This window comes from Hemicordylus capensis, chromosome 4, assembly GCF_027244095.1.
Source record: "Hemicordylus capensis ecotype Gifberg chromosome 4, rHemCap1.1.pri, whole genome shotgun sequence".
Taxonomy (NCBI): Eukaryota; Metazoa; Chordata; class Lepidosauria; order Squamata; family Cordylidae; genus Hemicordylus; species Hemicordylus capensis.
In genome coordinates, this window is record NC_069660.1 from 291386192 (window position 1) to 291409827 (window position 23636).

Sequence of the window (23636 nt, forward strand, 5' to 3'; positions counted from 1 at the left end):
AAGATTATGCTATAAGTTGAGCACAATATACCTGAAGACAAATTGATCTAGATGGGTCAGACAATTGAGCCAAGCCAAGCCAAGCTATACTGGAAAGCAAAAATCTCTAATTTTTACTCTAGATTTAGTGGCGTGCACCCATCTTTCTCTTGATCCTACCCAAAGGACATTTTTGCTCATGAGTGTTAAGCATGTTCGCATGGTTGTGGAATGGGCACTTGCCTGCCTCTCCACCAGTAATATTAGGTAACTAACTGGGCTGGGCGCAGAGCATCTGCGCATCTAGTTCTCCCCCCTCCTTCACCCCTCCCTCTCAGTTTTTCCTCTGTTCTCACCCCCCGCAGTCACCATTCCTCGCCTGCCACTGTTTTCTTTCCCCCCACCTGCCTGCTGCCGTTTTCTTTCTCTGCCAGCCCACCACCACAATTTTATCCCCCCACCTGCCACTGCCGCCACCATTTTCTCCCCCCCGCTGTTCCCCCCCCCGCCCTGATCACAAGCCTTTCCACCGCCACTTCTCTCTCCCCCTGCTGGCAGTTCGTTTATGAACTCTCTGAGCGCTGCCACACATGGAATTAGTGACAGGTATGCCTTAGAGAAATAAATAAATAAATAAATAAATAAATAAATAAATAAATAAATAAAGTGTGTGTGTAATAATGGGGCTTTGACTGAATAGTCTTGGGTGGTCATCTAGTTTCAGCCTAACCTACCAGGGCTGTTGTAAAGATGATAGTGCATGTGTGTGTTGTGGGGGAAAGCACGTGTACTGTCCTGAGCTCCTTGAAGGAAATGGAAATCTAATAACAATAGGAAAACCCCATATAAGTCAATCAATACATAAACTATATGGACATGAATGTAGGCCAAATTGACGAGTCTTCAGCCTCAAAGATGGAGGAGGGAGAGATAGAGTGTGCAAACCACACCTATGCCTGATGTATGTCTGTAGACAAGAATCACACATGCTGCAACTTATGTGCAATGTGGAGAAGCACACAGACCCGCTTCCCTCTGCACAAAGAAGATAAGTGCCTGAGTGCACCATTAGTCCTTTGTTGCTTGCACAATAATGCCTAGATCAGGATGGCGCTTCCATGAGGCAGGGTGGGGCCCCCCACCAAGTTTCTTATTTTAAAATTTTTAGGGGGGGCCCTCATGGCGGCGGTGGGGGGGGGCTCCATAGCCTTCAGGTCCAGGTGCCAAAATCACCTAGCTGCACCCCTTGGGAAGACACCTGAAAAGCCTTCCTAGTTCAGCTTACTTGGGGGTGGAGTGGGGCAGTGGCAGTAACCCAAAGCACTTTGTTGTACTTGTACTGGAGGGTGCCATCTTTCTTACCAATAATGCTATGCGCCTGTTGGGAAAATAATGTTTAAAAATGGTACCTGCTATCGCTGCTGCCACCGAGATATGCCCCAAATTCTTGTGGGACCATACTTGGGTAGTGGGGCAGTGACATGCACCTAGAGTGCTGTGTGGCAGCTGCTCCGGCAGGCAACATCTTTTCTTGAGCAATAATGCAATGTGCCCAATCCCAATGTGCCCCTTGTTGCACTTGCTTGGATTTTTAACGTATTGTTTTTGTTTTAGTGCTAAATGGTTGTGCTTTAAGCGTTCTTCTTAACTGCCACATTTTGTGGTGCCCATGCTCCACTCAGATGCCTGCCTGAGTCATCCTCTCAGCTGCACAGTGACTCTTGCCACCACCACTCTGCCCTAGGGATGCAGTGGGGAGAGGCAGCCTGGCCCATTTGCCAATGGAGCATTCAGCACCACCAACACACACGGCAAACAGGCCCACCAGCCACTGCGCCTGCCACCACCATGGGGGAGGTCTGGCCTGCTTGGCTCACCCACACCCCTGGGCCACGCACATGGTGGCTACAATGGCAAAGATTGGCGGGGCAGCGGCAGAGCGGGCACTGGGCAGTGGTGGGGCGGGCGTGCATGAGGTGGTGGCAGGAGGCCTCTCAGGACATTTGGAGCTCCCCCAGAGACACGAGGCCATGGGTCAGAATCCCAAGGTTCGGTGGTAAGAGCACTTCTGATCTTCCCCACCTGTGAATGGGCTCCTTTGAGAGACCCCCACTGCATAAGGCCTCTGAAACAAGCCCATTCACAGATTGGGAAGGCAACTGGGATGAGAAAACACACATACAGCCAGGAGAATTGCTTTCTCCATCCATGCGTGGGACCTTTCTTCAGAGGAATCTGCAACAGAGACTTATGGAGAAAGCTCCCATTTGCAAATGGGGAGGTGGGAGAGGGCAGCAATAGAATGGGATTGGGCACAATCATTCAGATCTGGGTTTAATGTGGGTTACCAATGTTAGCATGATTGTGTGAATCCATGCCAAGGTGGGAATCTAGATTCTTCTTGGGCCATAAACCACCTTGGTGTAGGTTCACACAATTATGCGAATGTTGGTCACCCACATTCATCATAGCTTCAAATTATTGTGTGAACCAGGGCAATTACTCTTTCAGGTGAGAGGATTGTGCTGCCACTGTGGGCACTGGGCAGGTGGGCCTCAGGACCTTTTGATATATGTGGGCTCCAGGGCAGTGCCCAATTTGGCTTGCTACGGATGCTGCCCTTGCCAGCTAAGTGCCCCTCAAAAGACTGGGGCCACCACTTCCAAAAGGATAATGTCTCAAGTTCCCACCCACCTTACCTCTCAAGCCAGTGGCTCATACAGGTGGCCTCTACAGGAAGGAAATGTGGAAATACTGTGATATTCCCTCAGTATGTCCCCCACACAAAATGTCCGCAAGGGACTGGGCTGTCACAGGTAGATGAGAAACAGAAGAAAAAGACACCAGGGATACAAGACCATGAGCACATGACATGTAAACAAGCTTGAGAGAAAAGCTGATGAAAGTTTATTTTTGTATCTTGTGGAAAGGTAGAATGTTAAGAGTTGAGGTGAAAGCTCGAATGTCCATAATAGAGGGGAAATTCGACACGGGAGATGAGGGTAAAAATGTTAGTTCAGGTGTTTTGCCGAATAAAGATTCCTGAATGGTGGAGGCAAGCATAACTTCCACATCCCCTTCCTGCTTACCATATCCAACCACCTGAAAATTCAAAGACCAAGCAGTTAACAAGAAATCAGCAAATGTTCAGATTCTAAAAATTTAAACAAAGCTTGATTTGCTGCCAACACAATCCCAACATTATTTTTAATTATGACTTTTCTGTCTAACATCTCATCAACAGATGATACCTGAGGAGAAAAGTTCAAGCACATGTTCACATATCAGAAACTGGCCCGAATTACTGTAAGCTGATTTCAGGATGTACAAAATCAATAAACATATTAAAAGTTTGCAGGTGGGATTCATTTTGCTTTGGATTTTGCACTGAAAAACTGCTTGCCATTTTCAGTGACATTTAACGCATTCAGTCACATCTAAACTGATCTCAGACATCCATGTTGTAGGTTTTTGATCCCAACTTTTTCAGTATAAAAAGGTTTTCTTCCACTTTCATGTTTTGACATTTATTTCTAATACACTGTAATATAAATAAATACATATGGATTCTAATATACTGCATTCTCTACTCAGCAAAATTTAAGATCACTTTTTTTTTTTTTTTGCTGATCTGGAATTAAGACAGTCAAATAAATTGAAGAGCTTATAACTGGGACATCTTGCTTAGAAGTTAAAGAGCATTTTCTACATGTCTTTACATGACAGGATTTTAAAGAAATTTATCAAAGGCCATGACAAGGGAAAATATCTTAAATATACATTTATTCATTAGCTTCACTCTTCAACCCATGGGCGGCATACAATAAAGTTGCAATTAAACAATACACATAGTGGTTCACATACTCCACAATGCTCTGTCAGCCTTGTAATAGAGTGTTTGCACAGTTGCATAAGAATGCTCTTGCACAAGACTGCAGAATTGTACGAATGCTATTGGGTGACAGAGGGGCATTGGAAATCATGGCCCTGTATGGCAAATTGTGTTTGCTCAATCCTGCAATCTTGTGTACAAGTACTTCTGCACAACTGCACAAATGCTCTATTACAAGGTTGACAGAGCATTGCGCTGTATGTGTCATAAAAAGCAATCAAAGAAATGGTCCATGTGGGAGGAAAGGACTCTTTATGTAGTCAGGTTCCAAGGCTTTTAGGAGAATGGATGAGAAAGAGCTTGGAAATTGACCAGGAGGCAATATGACTGTTTTAAAACTGGTGAAATGTGTACCTTATGCCTGATCCAATCAGCAGCTGAGCTGCTGTATTTTGAATCAATTCCAGTTTTTAACAATGGGGGAAAAATGCATGACTAACAAGCAGAAGGTTGCCGTTTCATATCCCTGCTGGTATGTTTCCCAGACTATGGGAAACACCTATATCGGGCATCAGCGTTATAGGAAGATGCTGAAAGGCATAATCTCATACCGTGCAGGAGGAGGCAATGGTAAACTCCTCCTGAATTCTACCAAAAAAACCCCACAGGGCTCTGTGGGCACCAGGAGTTGACACCAACTTGACAGCACACTTTACCTTTAACAGTCTTTAAAGGCAGCTCTACATATAGTGCATTGCAATAGTCGCATTAGGATGTTACCAGAGTGTAGATTGCTGTGGGCAGACTATTTTTGTGCCAGAGGAGCCAAAGTTGGAACACAAGCCTAGGGTTAGGGAATACTGTGGGAAAACCATCTGAGAAAATTCTTTGAAATGTGTCCTTGGGAAGAATTCTGAAATACTCTTTGATTTTCAAATTTCCACCTCTTTTCCCATATAGAAGATGCTACATACCATGGAGGCCACCAGAGCTTTCATGACTCCAATCTAACAGCACCCCGAAACTGTGAACCTGATCATTTAGAGGACATGCAATCCCATCCAGAACAGGATGCACACTATCTCCCAGGTCATAAAAACCACCCATCAGCTGTACTTGGCTGGACTGACGCCAACTTGTTACTAGAGCCTGGAGTTTTCCAGCAATCATCCATTCAAGCTTCTTGCCCAGGAAGGATATACTTGTGACCAGCCAACAGTTAGAATAGTCTTCAGGACCCAAGGAAGACTTGGTCATCTCTTTTTAAGAGACATGAATAATCAGATCCATCTTGTGCGGGTCTGAATCTGTTTGTCTAGATGTGCAGGTAATGTTTATTTATTTTGATCTGTGTGTGTGTGTGTGTATGTGTGTGTGAGAGAGAGAGAGAGAGAGAGAGAGAGAGAGAATGAATATTTGGGGGTGAGTTTTAGTGTCTGTATTTTTGTGGAATGAATTATATTCCCTGTTCTCTTTCATGTCTGAAGCAGAATGCAATCTTCACACAGTGATATATGTGCCCATTGCTATTCATGCAGGGGTAAGTTGCAAATATTATATTAGGGAGGGATGTGTAAATTGCTCCACGTAGGGTGTGTGTGTGTCTGTGTGTGTGTAGAGAGAGAGGAAACACACTGTAATCTCATATATACTTACATGAGTGCTCATCACTTTCTTGTCCTTGTGGCGGTGTGATAGAAACCAGTTAACCAAATCTGATTTTCTAAAGGTCTTCAGTGCTACAATCTATAAGACACATAGCAGCAGACTATTTTTTAGATTTCTCAAGTGTTAATATTTAAGCCTTAAGATTTTTCACCTGTATACCTTTGTGATCAGCTAACTCCATCAGAACAACAAAGCATCTCCTCCAATCTACAGCCAAGATTTTAAACCTTCAAACAAAATTGAGAATGAAAAAAACCATTCACTTTTCCTATGGGGAAAAAAGAATCCCATTAAGATCTGAGTTAGCACCACCCCCGTCAGCATGGGCGGTCACTGGAAAAGAACTATTCAGAGTCCACAACAAGTTCCAGGCCCAGTATTGGCAGCACATGCTGATGAGGTCATATGACTGCTGGCATCGCAAGAGGCCTGCAGAAAGCTAATCTGCACTGAGTTCAGCAAGCTGGCAGCCATCACAAGACCTCCTCAGCACAAATCACTGGTGCTGGAGCACAGCTCTGGTTGTGGGCTTTCTGGTGGTGATCTCTGTTGACAGGCAGAGGCACTCTTATCCCTGGATAAGGGATAAGAGGCCGAAGTCTAGGGCCTCCACAGCCCCTGGGCCCCCCGCCCCAAATCCTCCTTAGTCTGTCCTGGGTGGTGTGGTCACCCGGCTGAACATGATGATGCTTAATTTGCAGTGGTGGGCGGGGGGCTCCCCGGCTCCAGAGTTACCTAGGTGCACCTCTGCTGACAGGATTTGTGTGAACACGACCTGAGGCATAATTCACAGGAACATCAGATGACGTGGTCTTGGTTTCACCACTTCAGGCTAAAAAGCGTTGCCTGGTTCAATGCTTCTGCCTTTAGGAACATAAGAAGCTGCCTTCTACTGAGTCAGAGTATTGGTCCATCTATCTCAGTATTGTCTACACAGACTGGAGGTGACTTTTCCAAGGTTACAGCCAGGAGTCTCTCTCAGCCCTATGTGGAGATGCCAGGGAGATAACTTGGAGCCTTCTGCATGCAAGCATGCAGATGCTTTCCTGAGAGTGGCCACATCCCCTAAGGAGAATATCTTACAGTGCTCACACAAGTAGTCTCCCATTCAAATGCAAACCCAGAGGACTCTGCTTAGCAAAGGTGACAATTCATGCTTGCTACCACAAGACCAGCTCTCCTCCCCTAGACTAGCTCTCTCCCTTCTCTCTTTAGGAATTGGCGCCCTTTTTTCTTATTTTCTTATATTCTTGCTTGTTTTTTACTGCTGTTTTTAAAATTGACTTTGGTTGTTTTGGTTATTTAAATACTGATTTTATCATTTTTAAAGTTGTGTAATTGTACACCACTTTGGTAGCACAAAACAGAAAGTTACACACATTAAAATGTTAAATAGATCTATATGTATATAAAACATTTCTACACATAAAATGTTGCTGTAAGGGGGAAGAATATAACCAACTCTTTCTCCTGATATGCTAGCTTTTTGTGTGCAAGGAATTTTTTTCAGAGGGAACCATCCAGCCAGGCAACACCCCTCTCCCCTTCATCCAAGGTGGTAAAGTCCAAAAACAGTTTAACCATCACCTCTGCAGTTTGTGTGAATTAGACTTTAGTCTGGGTGATATCTGGAAATGCAGTACCACACTTTAGGTATGTTCTGTGTGCATGTCATTGGTGACAAAAAAAATTACAAGAAACAATTTGGTAGAGCTAAAAGGAAATGCGGGCCATTTTTCAGTAGCAGAATTCAATCGACGAATATTGTTATAGATAAGAACATAACAACAGCCCTGCTGGATCAGACCCAAAGCCCATTTAGTCCAGCATCCTGTTTCACACAGTGGTCCACCAGACGCTTCTGGGGAGCCCACAGGCAAGAGGTATGTGCATGCCCTCTCTCCTGCTGTTGCTCCCCTGCAACTGGTATTGAGAGGCATTGTGCCTCTGAGGCTGGAGGTGGTCAACAGCCACCAGACTAGTAGCCATTGATAGACCTGTCCTCCATGAAATTGCCTATGTCCCATTTAAAGCCATCCAAGCTGGTGGCCATCATAAGAACATAAGAAGATAATCTCACCTTTCCCACAGTATAATAAAATAGCATTTGAACCACTTTACCTATCATTCTGTATCTTAGATTACAGTCCTATGCACACTTACTTGGGGGTAACTTTCTCTAAAATTAGTAGGACTTACTTTCAAGTAAGTATGCATAGGACCAGGCTGTTCATCTGGTCTGGATGCTTTAATCATTTTCTAAAAATAGTGATAGGCTACACATCCATGTTCCTATTACAAGGATTTGGTTCTTGGCATCTACCCAGTTCCTATAGCTTTGTACACTTGCCATACTGTAGAATACCATTAAAAGACAAACCGATACAAACATACTCAGTTGTCTGACACACAGCTCTCACTGATGCACAGCTTTGACAAAAGAAAAAGGACAGAAAAGGAAGAGGTAACATGCTTGCCAGAACTGGCTTCCCAGTCTATGGCTGAAGGCAGACTAGATGCTTATTCCCATAAATCCCACGTAAGAGAATATCCAGCACTGATCACATTTATGAGAATTTTCTCCAGTGACCACATTTTCAGATCTTAAAGACCTCACTCACAGCTGCCTCACATATGACATTATTCCTATACTGAGATTATCTTTGTGTGGAAAACAAGCTGTTTACTCTCACTTGTGTTTCTTTCTCTTTTTGCCAGAAGCACTTCCCTCACCTTGGAAATGGGCCTCTACCTCAGCCCAGAAAACTGCTGCGTGAACCCAAGCTTGTACTTTGTGGGTCGGCCACCATTTTAGGCAAGTGAGATGGTCACGTAGGTAGGGGTTTTGTATTTTAAGCCTGGGAAAGACAAGTGTCCATCCCTCTTGCAGTCCTCTTGCACTTTTGATGAGGCTAAATTGCTAGTCCAACCAGAAAGGGGTACTGAGGCAATGGATACATTGCTTAATAGGATCAGGACATCTCTTAGTTACTGACTGAATTAGCATACCTAGATCCCTACCACCTTGAGCCTCTGCCAAATAGGGAAACTCATCCCTTCAGTTCCCCTGACCCTCAAATAACATTAGTACACTTGCTTTCTTGCCTTATGAACCTTCTAGAAGATTCCTCACTCAGGAAGTGAGGAACTTTGGACCAAAAGACATATAATTGACCTGTATACCTTGTCTACAACCTAGTGTTACTTTCAGATGGGGGATTGCTGATGGGCACTAACCACTACTGTCCTGCAAGTTCCCAGGAGAGACCTGCCTTTGTGTTCACCCCCTGTTCCTTGGACTTGGACTTGAACTTGACTTCTGGCACATGCTTTCAACAAGGCCAGAATGGAATCTGGTGCCAGTCCAGTACTTAGATGTTTTGAACCCCTTGGATCAAGGTGGCAACTCTGAAGCTTCCTTGCTCCTGCAATGAATGCCTTATGATGGAGCAGTTCCCTTGGTTTCTTGTGGGAGTTTCCCACAAGCGGCTCAACTGCATCGTCCCCTCTTTCTTGCAACAGCCTTCAGTCTGCAACCAATACTCATACCTGATATTATATTGTGCTCTTTCAGTAAATAGATATTTAATTACCTCTAAGTCTCTCTGCAATTCTGGGGTTACTTTAAGGTGACACTCCACTGTCCAGACCTTATCCAAAGTTATTTATGGGTTTAGTGCATCTGGACTTCTTCTATTGGATGGATAACTGCCTGCTCCCCTGCTAGTAGAGTTGGCTACAGAAGGAAAAGGATTCTCTTGCTCTAGCATCACCCCCTACCTCAAAGAAAAATAAGCCCCCTAGAAAAGTTGGGATGTGTGTATCATCCACAGATATGCAGGTAGGTGCACACACATTTAAGAGACATGAGTCTGAGCAAACATAGTAACATTCACCAAGAACTTAGGAAGTTTAGATTTCAGATTTCCATTCTGCTATGTTGTCATCATATAACCAACCACTTTCACTGGAATACTTAGATTTAAGTCAACTTGATATCATTGTATCATTGAGTCAATCGACCAAAATGACTTCTCATTTTTTCCATTTTCCAGTTGTGAACCAGACCCACGTTTACTTAATAATATAAGTCTAATAATCAAAATAATATATAGACATATTTGCTGTACAGGAGATGTAACAATTATTAAAAGAATACAATTGGGTTTTTAATGTACTACCTCTCGGGCAAGTCTGTCAAACATGTACTGCTGAGAAAGCACTTCATTCCAGTTCCTGTCCACCTCTTCAGCAAGCTGGGCATCATCTGTTTGCTTAAGCTTGATTAGAGCAGAGACCTGTGAAACATTCACGAAAGCCTGCTGAAACCAAAAAACCCTCACTGCTCACTGAAAAGGGAATAGCAGTGATAGTGCCAGGTAAACTTCCTTCGCAAGGGCATTCAAATACTGGGGATCAGAACAGAAAAGGCCCTGTCTTTTGGGTCAATTCCCCATAGTTCAAATGGCAGCAGCCTTGGAAACAAGTCCTCAGAAATGGAACTCAGTGGTTGGGCAGGTTTGTATGGGTCCAGTGTTCCCTGTAACTGGGATTCCCAGATGTAGTGGACTACAACTCCCATAATCCCCAGCCAAAGGCCACTGCAGCTGAGGATGCTGTGAACTGCAGTCAATCACATCTGAGAATCCCTGTTACAGCAGGGAACACAGTATGGGACTTTCTGGGGAGAGATGCAATACACCTTGATAACTGGTTGTAACAACAACACACTCATATGCTGTCATTTCATGATGGTTACTTTCAACTTACTTTTCTACTTCAGCACCTACTTTTCTAATTGCTGCTGAATCATAAGAAAATCTTACAGGTGGAGTGCTATGGTCCACCTGTGCCAAAAAGGCTGTATGTGATCTGCATTAGTCTTATTTTAATTTCTCATCCTGTTGTTTTGGTTCAGATTCCACCCCCCTTCATGCACTCTTCTTTTTCAGATTCTGCATTACCATGCACAGAAACAGTGGCTTACATAATGCACAGTCCACTGTCTCTGGAAGGAAGGTGGTGGGTCCACAAGAAACCTACAACATCCCTGTGCTGAAGGCTTCTTTCTGCAGTGGGTCCGGTGCAGAGTGGGGAGGGATTTTCATAGGAACATAGAGAGCTGCCTTATACCGAATCAGACCAGTCGCGGCTGGTGGGCATTGGAGCAGGGGAGGCACGGGAGAACCTGGTCACTGAGGCAGAAGCCTCCCCCACCACCCCTTTCCTCCATGCCAGCAGGCTTGGGTATTTACCCAAGCCTGTCAGCAATGAGGAAAACAGAAAGATCAGAAAAGCAGGGCAAAAGTAGAAAACAGAAAGGTTTTGTGGGTGGGGGAGAAGGCAGAAAGCAAGCAAGCAAACAAGCAAACAAAACAACAACAAAAAAAAAACAGGGCAAAAGGCAGGGAGAAAGGCAGAAAGCAGAAAGGGAGGACAAAAGTTAGAAAGAGGGACAGAAAGCAGGGATTGCATCCCCCTCCCAACAAACAAACAAGCCAGTAAATGATCAGACTGACCAGCAGTCTGGAATCCTCCAGAGCAGAGAGCTTCTTCCAGCCCCTCCACCCCTGTCTGAAACTTCCTCTTTTGGTCTTACTGGCTGGAACAGCTGCTACTCAAGCTGCTCCAGCCAGTCTGATTCGTAGGGGGCTCCTCCAGGCACTGTCCCCAGGAAGAAGGGGAAAATGTATTTAAAATATATTCCCTGAAGCAACCAGGAAGTGCATCTTAACCCATTATTTTAGTTCTTCCTGAGGACAGTGCCAGGAGCAGCCCCCTAGGAATCAGATTGGCTGAAGCAGCTTGAGTAGCAGCTCTTCCAGCCAGTAAAACCAAGACAAGAAGTTACAGGCAGGGGATGAGGGGCTGGAAGAAGCTCCCAGCTCTGAAGGTTTCCCTGGCTGCTGGTAAGTCTGAGTCTTTAGCTTGTTGGTTTTTGTTGGGGGGAGCACAGCCCCTCCAGCCCTTACTGACCAGCAACCTCTGAGTCAGACCATTGATCCATCTAGCTCAGTATTGCCTACACAGACTGGCAGCGGCTTCCCCAAGGTTGCAGTCAGGAATCTTTCTTAGCCCTATCTGGAGGTGCCAGGGAGGGAACTTGGACCCTTCTGCATGCAAGCATGCAAGTACTCTTTCCAGGGTGGCCCCAGCCCCTAAGGGGAAGATCTTACATTGCCCACATAAAGTCTCCCATTCAAATGAAAACTAGGGTGGACCTTGCTTAGCAAAGGGGACAAGTCATGCTTGCTACCACAAGACCAGTTCTCCTCCCCAGCTCCCCTTCATGTCTCCCCCTCCCTCCAAAAGCGCTTTCAACTTGCACAGGCCTCAGGAACAGATTTATACAAGTGGATAGGGCTTTCAGAGTGAGGTGAGAGGCGTGAAAATTTGCCCGGTTGGCTGTGCAAAGAAGCACAGAAACACTGAAGGTTTCTTGTGAACCTGCAGCCCTCCTTCTGGCAATGGAGGGCTGAGTGTCATGTCTCCCAGTTAGGTTTAAGACCTATGCTGTAAATGTGCAAGCGGTGATGACAACAATGCAAACCATGTCCAAAATAGTCATGTCTTATACACCTTGGTGCTAGGTGGGATGGGCAAAGATAGCAGGGGGCTTTGATTCCAGCAGAATTTCTGTCTAGCGGAATACTGAATTTCCTACTCACCGTCTCCATCTGCTCCCAGTGTTTTAGTAGGAACATTTACTTTCTTCAGAGTGGTGTCCTTGAGCCACGCAACACACCTTTAGCTGATACCCTGATGCCTAGATGTTCTCTTTGTACAGGCTGTAGGTCAACTGCTGTCTCAATAAGCTTCAGCTCAGCACCAACAGTTCAATGTGTGACGTAAACAAGTTCTGAGTCTTACCTGAGCACTGAATTCTTCATCAGTTAAATGCCGAAGCTTTTCCTCAAAGTATATCAAGAAATCTTCTATTTTTCTGTCAACCAATTCAGTGCTAAAAGAGTTAAAGGCATAATTTGTTGATAAATAATTAGTAACAATATGGATGCATTGATAAAATACTACACTAGCCTTCTTTTGGACAACGCCATTTACTTGTATGAGTGATATAAATGTTGTGGTTAGTCACAGCCATCTTTGAAGAATGGTTCCTATTGTTTCTATATTTTGGCTGGTATGGGGAGCTGCCTGTAATGTTAATGTAATATAATTAATGTAATGGGATTCTTAAAACTTGTTTTTTCTAGGGCTGAGCTGAAATGTCCCCCTAATTTCATTGCCCCATTCACTCTTCCATTTCAGCAATTTGGAGAAGCAAAATTATGGATTATGGAAGCATTACTAGTAGAGTGGGTGGCTGACATGATGATGCATGGCTTTTGTCAGTGCTGTGCACCACGTCAGGACTGCTGTGGACTCGTAAAGCAGTCCTGATGCTGCAAAGAGTGAGCGGTTGTGCAGTCAGTGCTGCTGCAGTTACTCTCATTGTTGCAAATGGGAGTAACTTCAATAGAGCTGACTGCACAACTGCTCATCCTCTGCAGCATCTGGACTGCCTTATGAATCAGCAGCTGCCGCAACAACAGTGCGCAGAGTCGACAATAAGCTGCACATCATGTCAGCCACTAACTTCAGTTGGTTAAGGACTGTGGATATGTTACTATTCAGCCCAGCATCTTGACCCTTCAGTGGCTGTTACTGGTATCTCTCTTGTGTTTCATAGGCTTGGGACGAAAATTGCTTCAAAGTGAAATTTGAAGAGATTTCAGATTTCCTCCTCCTCCGATCGCTGCCATTGCCGTAATTGCCGTAACAGATGCCTGCATGCCAATGGGGTGTTTCCCAGCTGCCTTTGTGCTACATAGGCATGCACATGACTTCCGTACATGTGCAGCTCTGTATGATCAGCAACTCTGCATGCAAGGAGGCCATGTGCATTCTGGCGTCACACAGGAGCAGTTGGGAGATGCCCCGCTGTCGTGTGGGCATCGCTGAGTGAAGTGCAAGGATTATGTTAATGGTGGCGATTGGTGGAGGAGCAGGTGTGGACCCGCTCTCCTCTGCTTTAAAGGGGCTATGTGAGCCCTCTTTTTAAAGGGATGTGCCCATGTTTTGGACACCAAATTGCATTTCGAGCAGATCCCTAGTGTATGGCTCTCCCCACCCAGGCCCCACTGGATGGCTTGTGTCCTCTGCACACAGTTGTCCAATTATACATCCAACCCTGACACAAGTGGTGCTCTTAACCCTGGACTTTGGGGTCGCAGTCCAGAACCTCCACACCCCCTGGGGGCACCAAATCCTCTTTAGACTGTCCCAGGTGGTGTGGTCACTGCTGGCCTGCACAGCGCCGGCCAGCTGAGTGTGATTATGACGTGCAATGCTTAACTTTTGAGCCATTTTTGGAAGGGCGGTATAGAAACCGAATAAATAACAATAACAACAACAACTTGTAGCGGGAGGGGGCCCTCCAAAGGCCTTTAGGTCCAAGCTCCAAAATTACCTAAGTGCACCTCTGCCTGACACACTTGTGTCTTGCAGGCCATGTAATTAATTTAGAAGGGATTATACAGGAAACATATCAGGCACATTAATCTCTACTTCTCAAGTGCTTTGAAAGAGAGCAGTAGAAGCATTTGGAATGGATAATTATGGGAAACCTGATGCTTCTTGGCTGCATTATAGTTTTATGCATATCATAGTTCTTCAAAAAACCTGCAGATCTTAGCTATGAAGTGTCTTAGGAGTCACTGAGCACCAGGGTGGAAACAATAACATTAAGTTTAATTGCTCTTAAAAAAAAAAAGTTGACTTACTTATATTTGGATGCCTGCGTTGTTACGGTAACAGAGAAACCCAGGATCCCAGATGTATTTCTTGTGGAAGGGTAGACATGGTAGCTTTAACCAAAGGAGAGGAATAATATTCCATAAACACAAATCATTTTATTTCGACCATTAAGAAGTACTAAGAAGCATGTTGGAGATATCCATCAAAATTTGTTCCCCTACATGCACCAAGGCTGACAGTAACATCATGGGTTACACTTATATAAAATTTATTGTAGTATGTTGGATTGCACCCTTAGAATTACTTCTTGAGCTAGTGGTTCCATTAGTGCCACATCACCTAGAGGCTGCCTGAAAGGGAGGGAGGGACAGCCAGACATAACCTGGCCGGGGGTGGGGATGTTTGGGGGGACCCCAAAACATAGGGGAGGTAGCTTATCTGACCCCCATCTGGCCCTTATCTGGCCCCCCTTTCTGGACCCCCTTAAGTGCAAGCAACAGTCAGTTATTTTTAAAATATGGGTTTGTTAAAAAATTAGAGGAGGCAGAGAAAAATTTAGGGGAGCGAACCCACCCTAGACCCCCGGCCTACTCCATCAACTTGGTCAGTACTGCCATATTTATCAGAAGATTACTCTCAATTTAAATTGAACCCTTTAAAGATATAGGTTAAGTACACATTATACCTATATTTACTCAAAAGGAAGAGTTCTTTGAATTTAAGATGACCCCCTGATTTCTAACGTCAAATAACTTGGAATAAACCTAGTCTTGGATTCAGGTAAATAGAATATCTGCCATTGGGCTCCTCCCACCCTCCCAAACAGACCTAATTCAGGGTCCTTCTTCCTGGACATTTCTAAAGTGATTTAACTTTACTTCTGAATCTGCCTGTTGAATTTGTTCTCTTGTCCACTGTTCTCTTGTCCACTGATGGATGATAGGGTGATAGGTAATGGAGTCCAGCCACAGCCAAGATCCACCCCAACTTGGAGCATGGCTGCCCGCCTGCTAGGGTTGGACTCTGACTCCCATCATGTCCTGTTGTGATTGACAATAGGGTGATAGACATTGGAGCAGGGCCACAGCTGGGGATCCATAGGGAAGCAAAAGAATTTTAGTGTCATAAGGTATCAGTCTCTTCGTATAAATCTAGCAGGGCCACACCATGGTCTTCAAAGCAGTGGGAAACAAACCCATGTCCAATTTCCTTCTCAATCACCAGGCGACCTTGTGCCAATCTCATGCTCAGATTAATCAAAAATCAAATTGATTAATTAAAGAAAATTCTTACTTCCATACCTTAAAACAAACTGCCTTTGCAGAGAAGGCATGATTCTACCTCCCCTGTTGAAAGACGCTAATTGATGGTGCTAAGCTGGTAATTGCTGATAATAATCAGCATCCATTCATATATAAAAGAAGGCAGATTTAACCTTTTAGAAAACCATCATTGTGCCCTGAAGCAATAGTGTTTTCTGAATTTGAATGTTGGCTGTCTTTGAGAACATCTGTGGCTGAGAATTTACTGATGCAGTTTTATTCTTTTAGCAGTTCTTTCCTCCTGTAGGTGCAGAACATTATGAAAAAAGTCAAATTGTAGAATATTCTTTTCCAGGTTTATTTCATACCACCTGAGTGCATTTGCTCCATACCTGCAAAGATCTTACTACTTGCTGATGCCAATTTTACTTCAGAGCCTAGCCAGCCACAAATTTTGGATTGTTCTGGTCCCCTAACTAGTGTCTGAAAATTTCAAAAAGGACATAAATTGGCCACCCTTCATTTAAAGTATTGTTCCACATTTGTACCCACTATTGGACCACAGGGCAAGCAATTACACTGGGTTTCTCATGTACGATAGGATGTTTACTGGAAGGTTTACTGCAAGTAACCAACTCACCCCAGGGTTTGCTTGGTTCGCAGGTAGTCAAAGCATGGCTCCTCCATCTGCATCTGAAATTCAGCATCATTTACGTCATTAATATTGAATCTGATTCACTGAGCTACAGCCTCACTCCCAAAGGTGACATACATGGTTCTCCCGTCCAGGCACTGACCATACAAAGACCTGCTTAACTTCAGCAAAGTGGCTATATTGGGTGCCATTAGACCATGCACTGGATAACATACAGTCAAAAGCCAATGGCTGACATACAAACTAAATTACTCAACAGTGCTACTCAGGAGTTACTCTAAGGAACTACTTAATTTCAACAGGACCACTCAGGAGTAATTTAGTCTGGATGTTTGTCCATAAATGACCTACTTAAAAAAATCACAGAATCAGCAAAGTACTGAAAACTATTAACCAATAGGAATATAGGAAGCTGCCATATACTGAGTCAGACCATAGGTCCATCTAGTTCAGTATTTTCTACACAGACTGGAAGCGGCTTCTCCAAGGTTGCAGGCAGGAGTCTCTCTCAGCCCTATCTTGGAGATGCCACAGAGGGAACCTGGAACCTTCTGGTCTTCCCAAAGCATCTCCATCCCCCTAGGGGAATATCGTACAGTGTTCACACATCAAGTTTCCCATTCATATTCAACTAGGGTGGGCCCTGTTTAGCTAAGGGGTCAAGTTATGCTTGCTACCACAAGACCAGCTGTCCTCTCTCAACACTTCAGTTATCAAACAGTTTTGTCTTAAATATATGATGCTACATGTTTATGGAAAGGAATCCAGAATCAAACAGTTTATTTGGTCTTCTTGGCATTCTATCCCATCAAGGAGAGAAAAGCTTGAAATTGCTACTGAGTGTATTCTAAAGAGGCTATGCCAGGGGTGTCACATTCAATTGGGGGGGCGCAGACCCAACTTCATTGTATGACTCCACCACACACAGCCCTGCCTGTCCTTCATTTGCCCCCAAACTGCCCTGCTTTCTTTCCCCCCTCTTCCTTCCTTCCCCTCATGGCTCTTTGGTGTGCAGGGCTGGTGGAGAGCATGAGGAAGTGGGGGAGGGCAGGGGAGGCAGGAGGCCCCCTCCCACCAAGTCTGTGTGTGGGGGAAAAGAAAAACAGTTGGGGGCATGTGGTGTCCGGGGCTCTGTGGGCTGGATGCTGCTCGTGGGCCGGCGGTTTGACACCCCTGGGCTATGCAGTCAATCATGGCTCTCTGAAAATTGTACATTTCTCATGATTCTCAGAATCTCTAGATACAAACTATGCATGGGTAACTGAATGTGCATTAAGTCTAGGGCTTAATGAGGAACCTATTGTGATGCCTCCCTCTCTGCTGTCTCATCCTGGAAAATAAGGAAAAGGAACTGCAGAAATGGCTTGCATTGGGGTCCTGGAATAGGGACCTATCCTCATTGGACCCAATATGAGGCCTTGATTACTTTGTCAAACCTCTGGAGGATATTCAGCTGAATAACCAGCTCTCCCACATTATTTCCTGGGTGGGCTGGGCAGGGTCTGCCCATCACTAATCTGTATGTTTGTACCAACATTCTTTGTATTCACACTGCATATTTTAGATGTACACTTAAAACTGAGGATGCACATTAGCAAAAGCATCAAAACTTACCACAAGAAGTTCCATGAGTGTATATTCTCTTAAATTCCTAGCACCACTCTTTAAAAAAGGCAACAGTTTAGTTATTATTTTATGAAACTGAAAGCTCCATCCAAGTTTCCTAATGACATGACAATGACTTAAAGGAGTTATGAAAGCATGACTCTTAGAGCAGTGTTGCTAATCTTTGTACCTCCAGGGATCTCTTTTCACATTGGTTTTCTGAGGAACTCCTGCGTCCTAGGTCACATATGCGCCAACTATCAAAATGGCTTTTGTCCCACATGAGTTAAGAAAGGCCTCTAAATTCATCTTTGGTTCCACATTGTAGGGAAAGCCCAGTAGACAAGCTATTTTTCATAGAAGCTAATCCGCCATTACTATTTTCATTGAGAGACCCCTGATAAGCATTTGAGGAGCCCTAAGGTTTCACGAAGCACAGTTTGAAAACTACTTCTTAAAAATATTCCCTATGAATTTTCTGTCGCATGGTAACTATGTATCAGGATACAATTTCCTGATCAGTTAATAAATCAATATAGATGTAAAAAGAATTTGGTTGAAATTAATTAAACTATTCCCCTTAGTTTTTCAGGCCCTTATGCTTGACCCTATCCCGCACTTCACCTGCAAGAAATGCTCATGGACCAGGGAAGAATGGATTAAATAACAACACTTAGGTGATCATATAACAGCAGGGTCAGAATGAAAAGCAGAATAGCCAGAAGGAAGAGGTGAGAACATAATTATGGTTATGCCTAGAATTTTCTCACACAGAATAGATATGATGAAGTTTGTTCATAGTGTTTCAGGATAATGCAGCTGGGTAAGGTACATTTTGGATTCTGTTGGGGTCTAGTGCCATGTTGTATGTAAAACAGCAAAGAGAAATAAATATTGCAACCTAGTTATACATGACACACCACTGGTTCAATGCAAATTTAGTCCAAGATTAAGATGCCTGAATCCACTTCCCACAATACCTGTCTGCCTACAGACCCACCTCTCCCATCCAGTTACATCCCGTCCAGTTAGATCATCTCAGAAGGCCCTTCTGTTGGTCCCTGATTTCCGAGATGTTCGGGGCTCTAGGACCCGTGAAAGGGCCTTTCCAGTTGCTGCCCTGCTCCTTTGGAACTCTCTCCCCCTACAGATCCAGCTAGCTCCATCCTTACCGATCTTCAAATCGCTATTGAAGACTTTTCTTTTTTGCCAGGCTTTTGCCCTGTAGTTTATTTTTCTGTTCTTTGGTAGTTACTTTAGTTTTTAATTTAGAATGTAGTTTTAATCTTGCCTGTTTGCATGTGGTTGTGCACCACCTGGAGACTTCGGAGTGGGCGGTATATTAAATGTCTCAAATAAATAAATAAATAAATAAATAAATAAACCTGGTAGTAGACTGTGACATTAGAGTTTGCATCGCCTTTGTGAAGGGATTTCACTTTACACAAGATGTGAGTATTTGGCAAGTCTGTCACCCGGAACTGAGTAGGACATGGATGAATAAGAGGACGGACCTTCAATTTTCTAAAGAGACAAAAAACAAAACAAAAAACCCAAAGATAAAACAAAACAAAAAACAAACAGATGCTATCTTTTTAAACTTAAAAAGAAAGTCATCTTCAAAGTTCAGATCTCTCAATATTTACACCTTTATTTCCTGAAGGATTTAGCTTTAGATGTATTTGGAAGCAGAGGTGCATCTAGGTAATTTTGGAGCCCGGACCTAAAGACCTTTGGAGCCCCCCACCCCCCAACAAGTTAAGCATCATCCCCCTGTGTGCGTGTGTGTGTGCACACACGCGCACGCGCGCACACACACACACACACACACACACAGAGTCACATGCAGTATTTTTAACATGTGCATTTCTAAATATGCATTATCAGAAATATTTCAACACTCAACTTAAGATGTCCTCATGCCACATATTTCTTTCCCCACTCCACCCTCTGTACCTGGCGCAGGTCACAATTGCACTCGGCCACCCAGCTCATTGCGGGCTAGTGGTGCACCGTAGCAACCTCACCACCCAGGACAGACTAAAGAGGATTTGGGGTTCCCAGGGGGTGTTGAGGCCCTGGACTTCGGCCCCGAAGTCCAGAGGTAAGAGCGCCTCTGCTTGAAAAGTCAGACCAGTCCTATGAGTAGGTCACTTATGTTAGGTGTTAAATATGCATTTTAGAGAAAATTTGTAGCAGATCAATTGCTGCTCATTCTCTTTGGCCATATGTTGTGAGATTACTTCGGCTGTTTTGAGGGGAGGGACCCAGCCTACTTCAGCAACAGGAATTTGGACTAAATGACCATGAAAGCTCTCCTCAATCAACAAGTAAGTAGTTATTTAGTTAGTACCCTCCCCTTTCCAGCAATGAAACTAAAACCACATGGAACACTCTCAAGTTGCCTGTGGGCACAATGCTCACACACAATGTAATGGTTTAGCCTGTGAAGGGAAGAAGTTCTGCTTGCATTGGGAGTGGGGGGCATGTTCTGCCAGCCTCCCGCTTCCCCTGGCTCAAGGACCCCACAAAAATCCGTTCCTGTCCTTCAGTCATAAGGAACATATTTTGAGAGGGGCACAGGTGGCTCAGAAGGAAGGGAAGATTGGTGAATATCAGCCTCTACTGCTTGCACAAGCAGAATTTCTTCCATCCAAAAAAACATGCTCAAAGCAGTGTACACAGCACAAGGGATGAGAGGACAGTTATCTGTTCCCAAAGATCTCACAATCTAAATAATTATTTTCAAAGAAACAAGGAAGATACCAAAAAGAGCCACTTGAAGGGATATAGTCCCGGGATAAAGAGGGGCAGCTGCCCTCTCCTTCTAAAGGTAAGAAAGCCACCAGGTTAAAAGCTCTGCTGGCAAGGATTAAATAAAGAATGTAAGTTAACACATTATTTAAGGTGTGAATGTGTGTGTAAAATGAATGTGTTTAATGTGTACCTTAGGGACCGCTTACTCCCAGCTGAATCTATCCACCTGACTAGATCAGGTGGGAGGGCTCTGCTCTGCGTGCCGACACCTACTGAGGCTCGTTTTTCTCAGAACAGGGCCTTCTCAGTGATTGCCCCTAGGCTGTGGAACTCACCTGCTGTTGAGATCCACATGGCTCCCTCTCTCCCAGCCTTTTGGAAGAATCTGAAGACTGCTATTTTTAAACAGTCTTTTGGCCAATGAGTGGCCCCCAGCTCTCACTAACATAGCTATGTTTTTGTTTTAGCAGTTTGTTTTTATCGAAGTTGTAATACTATTTTTATCTGGGGTGCCTTGGGGAGTTTGGACAAAGGGTGATATAAAATATAAATAAATAATAAATAAAATAATAGTTAGAAAGTAATGTGAACAAGAAAAGAATGTAGTTTTTATTTAATCATAAACATTCAACTAAGGGGCAGGATTTTTTTTAAAAAATCTCAACAAATGCACCCTGAATCTCCTCCCCCAGAATAGTGCGTGTTATCTAATAGTGAAAGAGTCAATCTAAGATACTCACTCAACAATATAATCCAGAAAGTCCTGTGATTCCTAGGAGATAAATGTTAAGGATCAGCATTTGTTTAGGTGAAAGGGATTACCTCCAAAGACAAAAACAGAACAACAGAAAGGGATCAGTATGGATCTTTGGGGGCTGTTGAAACTGTTGTCAGATATACAACAGCTAAGTGTTCGCTTTCAGGGAAGGCAAAATCCAGATTTCAGCACCTCGGCTTTGTACTTACTTTGATTGTGACATTTCCTTGGACAAGTCCTTCTATCCACAGGTTAGATTTGAATGCTGTGGCAAATGCCATCACAGATTCTATGGAAAGGCCACGAGTCAAAGTCTCATATTTTTCTATCAAAGACCACCTGCCATACTCCAATATTGAGAGTCGTATATCTCTGTAAATCGAGGGAGAAGGGGCATCAGTAAATAGATTTTAATTAAAAAGGTGTCATCCTTGTGTTGTCTGTTGAACTTTGATGAAGCATTTAGAGTCCATAAGTGTGTCCAGATAAGGGTAACTGCTTTATTAGACAAGGTTATATACGGCTCACCAGAAGGGCTCTAAACACAAACCTCCACCAGGGTTTCTCCTAATGCAAGGGAGGAAAATGGGGCAAACATGGATACTGGGCTGTATTTCCACTTAAGTGAGACAATGCACAGTGCACTGTGCCTAAGTATCACATAATCCTGAACTTTTAGTACCCTGAAAGATACAGTATATAGATTATTATTATGTAGTATGTCAAACTTCAAACAAAAAGTGTTCCAACCAGTTGACATAGCAAAAGGAATGAAAAGAGACCTCCCTGTATCGAGAGGACTCATGATCGAAACAGAAACACAAGGGAGACACCAGGACTAAGGTGGGGGGAGAGGATCCAGCACACACGTGGTGGGTCCATGAAAGTGTATCATATTTTGAGTAGAGGTGGAGGAGCTTACCCAAGTCAGTGGAGGAATCACGGCAACTCCACCTCTGTGGGCAGCAGCAGGCTGAGTGGTGTTCAAGTATCTCTTACCTCCCAATCAGTGCTATTTTACTTCCTGAAATCCCTGGGACATGATGTTGCATCATGACAGAGATGGCAGGCACTTCTTTAAGCATCGGAAACACACTACAGAACCAGGCACGGAGCAAGACTGGCAGAGGCCCATGTTCGGCTGTGGCCCCCTGGCCCCGCCCCCACGCCTGACATCATATACGGGGGCCCGCCCCCACATCTGATGTCAGACGCCCGGGGGTGTGGGCCACGAGTGGCTCTACCTGCTTTTGAAGGCAGGGAGAATTGCTCCAGCCTGCACTGCCAATGCAGCGCAGGCCGGTTTCATTTCCAAACGGGGCTGTGCAGCTCCCCCCCCCGGGTGTCTTGCCCCCGCATTCCAACTTCAAGAAAATGTTGTCGGTCCCTTCACAACATGTGAAGGGATAGTGAAAGGAAGTTTCTAGTGCCTACCAATCAACATCTAATGACTCGAACTCTGGTGAACTGTGGGAGGGTTGGGTGGTTGTTGTTTTTTGAAAAAATTGCCCGCATCCCTGTGTAAATATATTGGGCTCTATAAAAATTACAATGATGGAATAAGATACTAAATGGGCCAGTGTTCTTCATTATAAAGTCTGGGAAGCAGTGACTGTTCCAATTGATCCAAAGTGTGGCCCTCTGACAAATCGTTTATTAGGCCTGTACAGAGTTTCAGCCAAAGCCAAATACTCTGTACAGCTCCCTAACATCGTGCAGAGATGACTGTACCTACCACCATGCAATACTATGTTTCCCCCAATGCTGGTGGGCCTCCTTTAAGCTAAACAGAGCCGTCTGGAGCCCTAGCGCCATCTTGGAAGGTGTGCATAGAGCACTGGAAAGTGTAGAGCTGCCCAGCGCTTTCTCCGTTGGGCTCTATGAGGAAAGCGTTGAGAAAGACAATAAGTCTCTTCATGTGAGAAGCCTAACACAGGCTAAGGCAGCCCAGCCCGGGTTAGGCTGCTTGTGTGCAGTGCTGGGAACGAGCCTGATCCTGGCTCTGCCCTCCTACCCAACCCGACTTTTGACCCTGGTCTTTAACCGAGGCTAAGTGAACCTGAGGTTAGTTTAACCTCAGCAGGTGACTGTAAGAACGATCACCACTGGGTTAAAAGGCTTCCATCTGGCCCGCCACCATTTCCAGCAGCGGCCGCTCCTTCCTAGCATGAAGGAGAGGCTGTGCTGAGTGCAGTGGCCTCTTTAATGTGAGCAGCTGCTGCCCTCCTCCTGGTGAAGTGCACCCTGGGATGTGGAAGGGAGAAGTTCTCCTGCTCCTGGCTTCAGCCTTTGCTGCACCACCACTTGTGTGGGCATGCGGCACTGCGAAAGGCAATCGCAGCCACTGCTCATCTGCCAGGAAAG

At 44.6% G+C, this 23636-nt stretch overlaps 1 protein-coding gene across 6 annotated transcripts in view; it reads right to left on the reverse strand.

Annotated features, from left to right (window-relative positions):
- Positions 1–2863: 2863 nt before the first annotated feature.
- The window catches only part of LOC128323826 (nardilysin-like), a 94405-nt gene continuing 73632 nt past the window's right edge, over positions 2864–23636 (reverse strand). For 3 of the 6 annotated variants that reach the window (XM_053247658.1, XM_053247656.1, XM_053247655.1), the window contains exons 22-31: positions 21482–21644; positions 21256–21287; positions 19144–19282; positions 17768–17815; positions 16139–16191; positions 14263–14346; positions 12350–12440; positions 9661–9777; positions 5468–5557; positions 2864–3081 (exon numbers count right to left, since the gene is read on the reverse strand). In XM_053247658.1, coding sequence (XP_053103633.1) covers positions 2887–3081; positions 5468–5557; positions 9661–9777; positions 12350–12440; positions 14263–14346; positions 16139–16191; positions 17768–17815; positions 19144–19282; positions 21256–21287; positions 21482–21644 — 1012 coding nt within the window. In that variant the 3' untranslated portion in view covers positions 2864–2886. Of the gene's footprint in view, positions 3082–5467; positions 5558–9660; positions 9778–12349; positions 12441–14262; positions 14347–15114; positions 15324–15671; positions 15982–16138; positions 16192–17767; positions 17816–19143; positions 19283–21255; positions 21288–21481; positions 21645–23636 lie in introns of those variants that run through there. The other 3 variants (XR_008306478.1, XR_008306480.1, XR_008306479.1) reach the window with 3 other exon arrangements.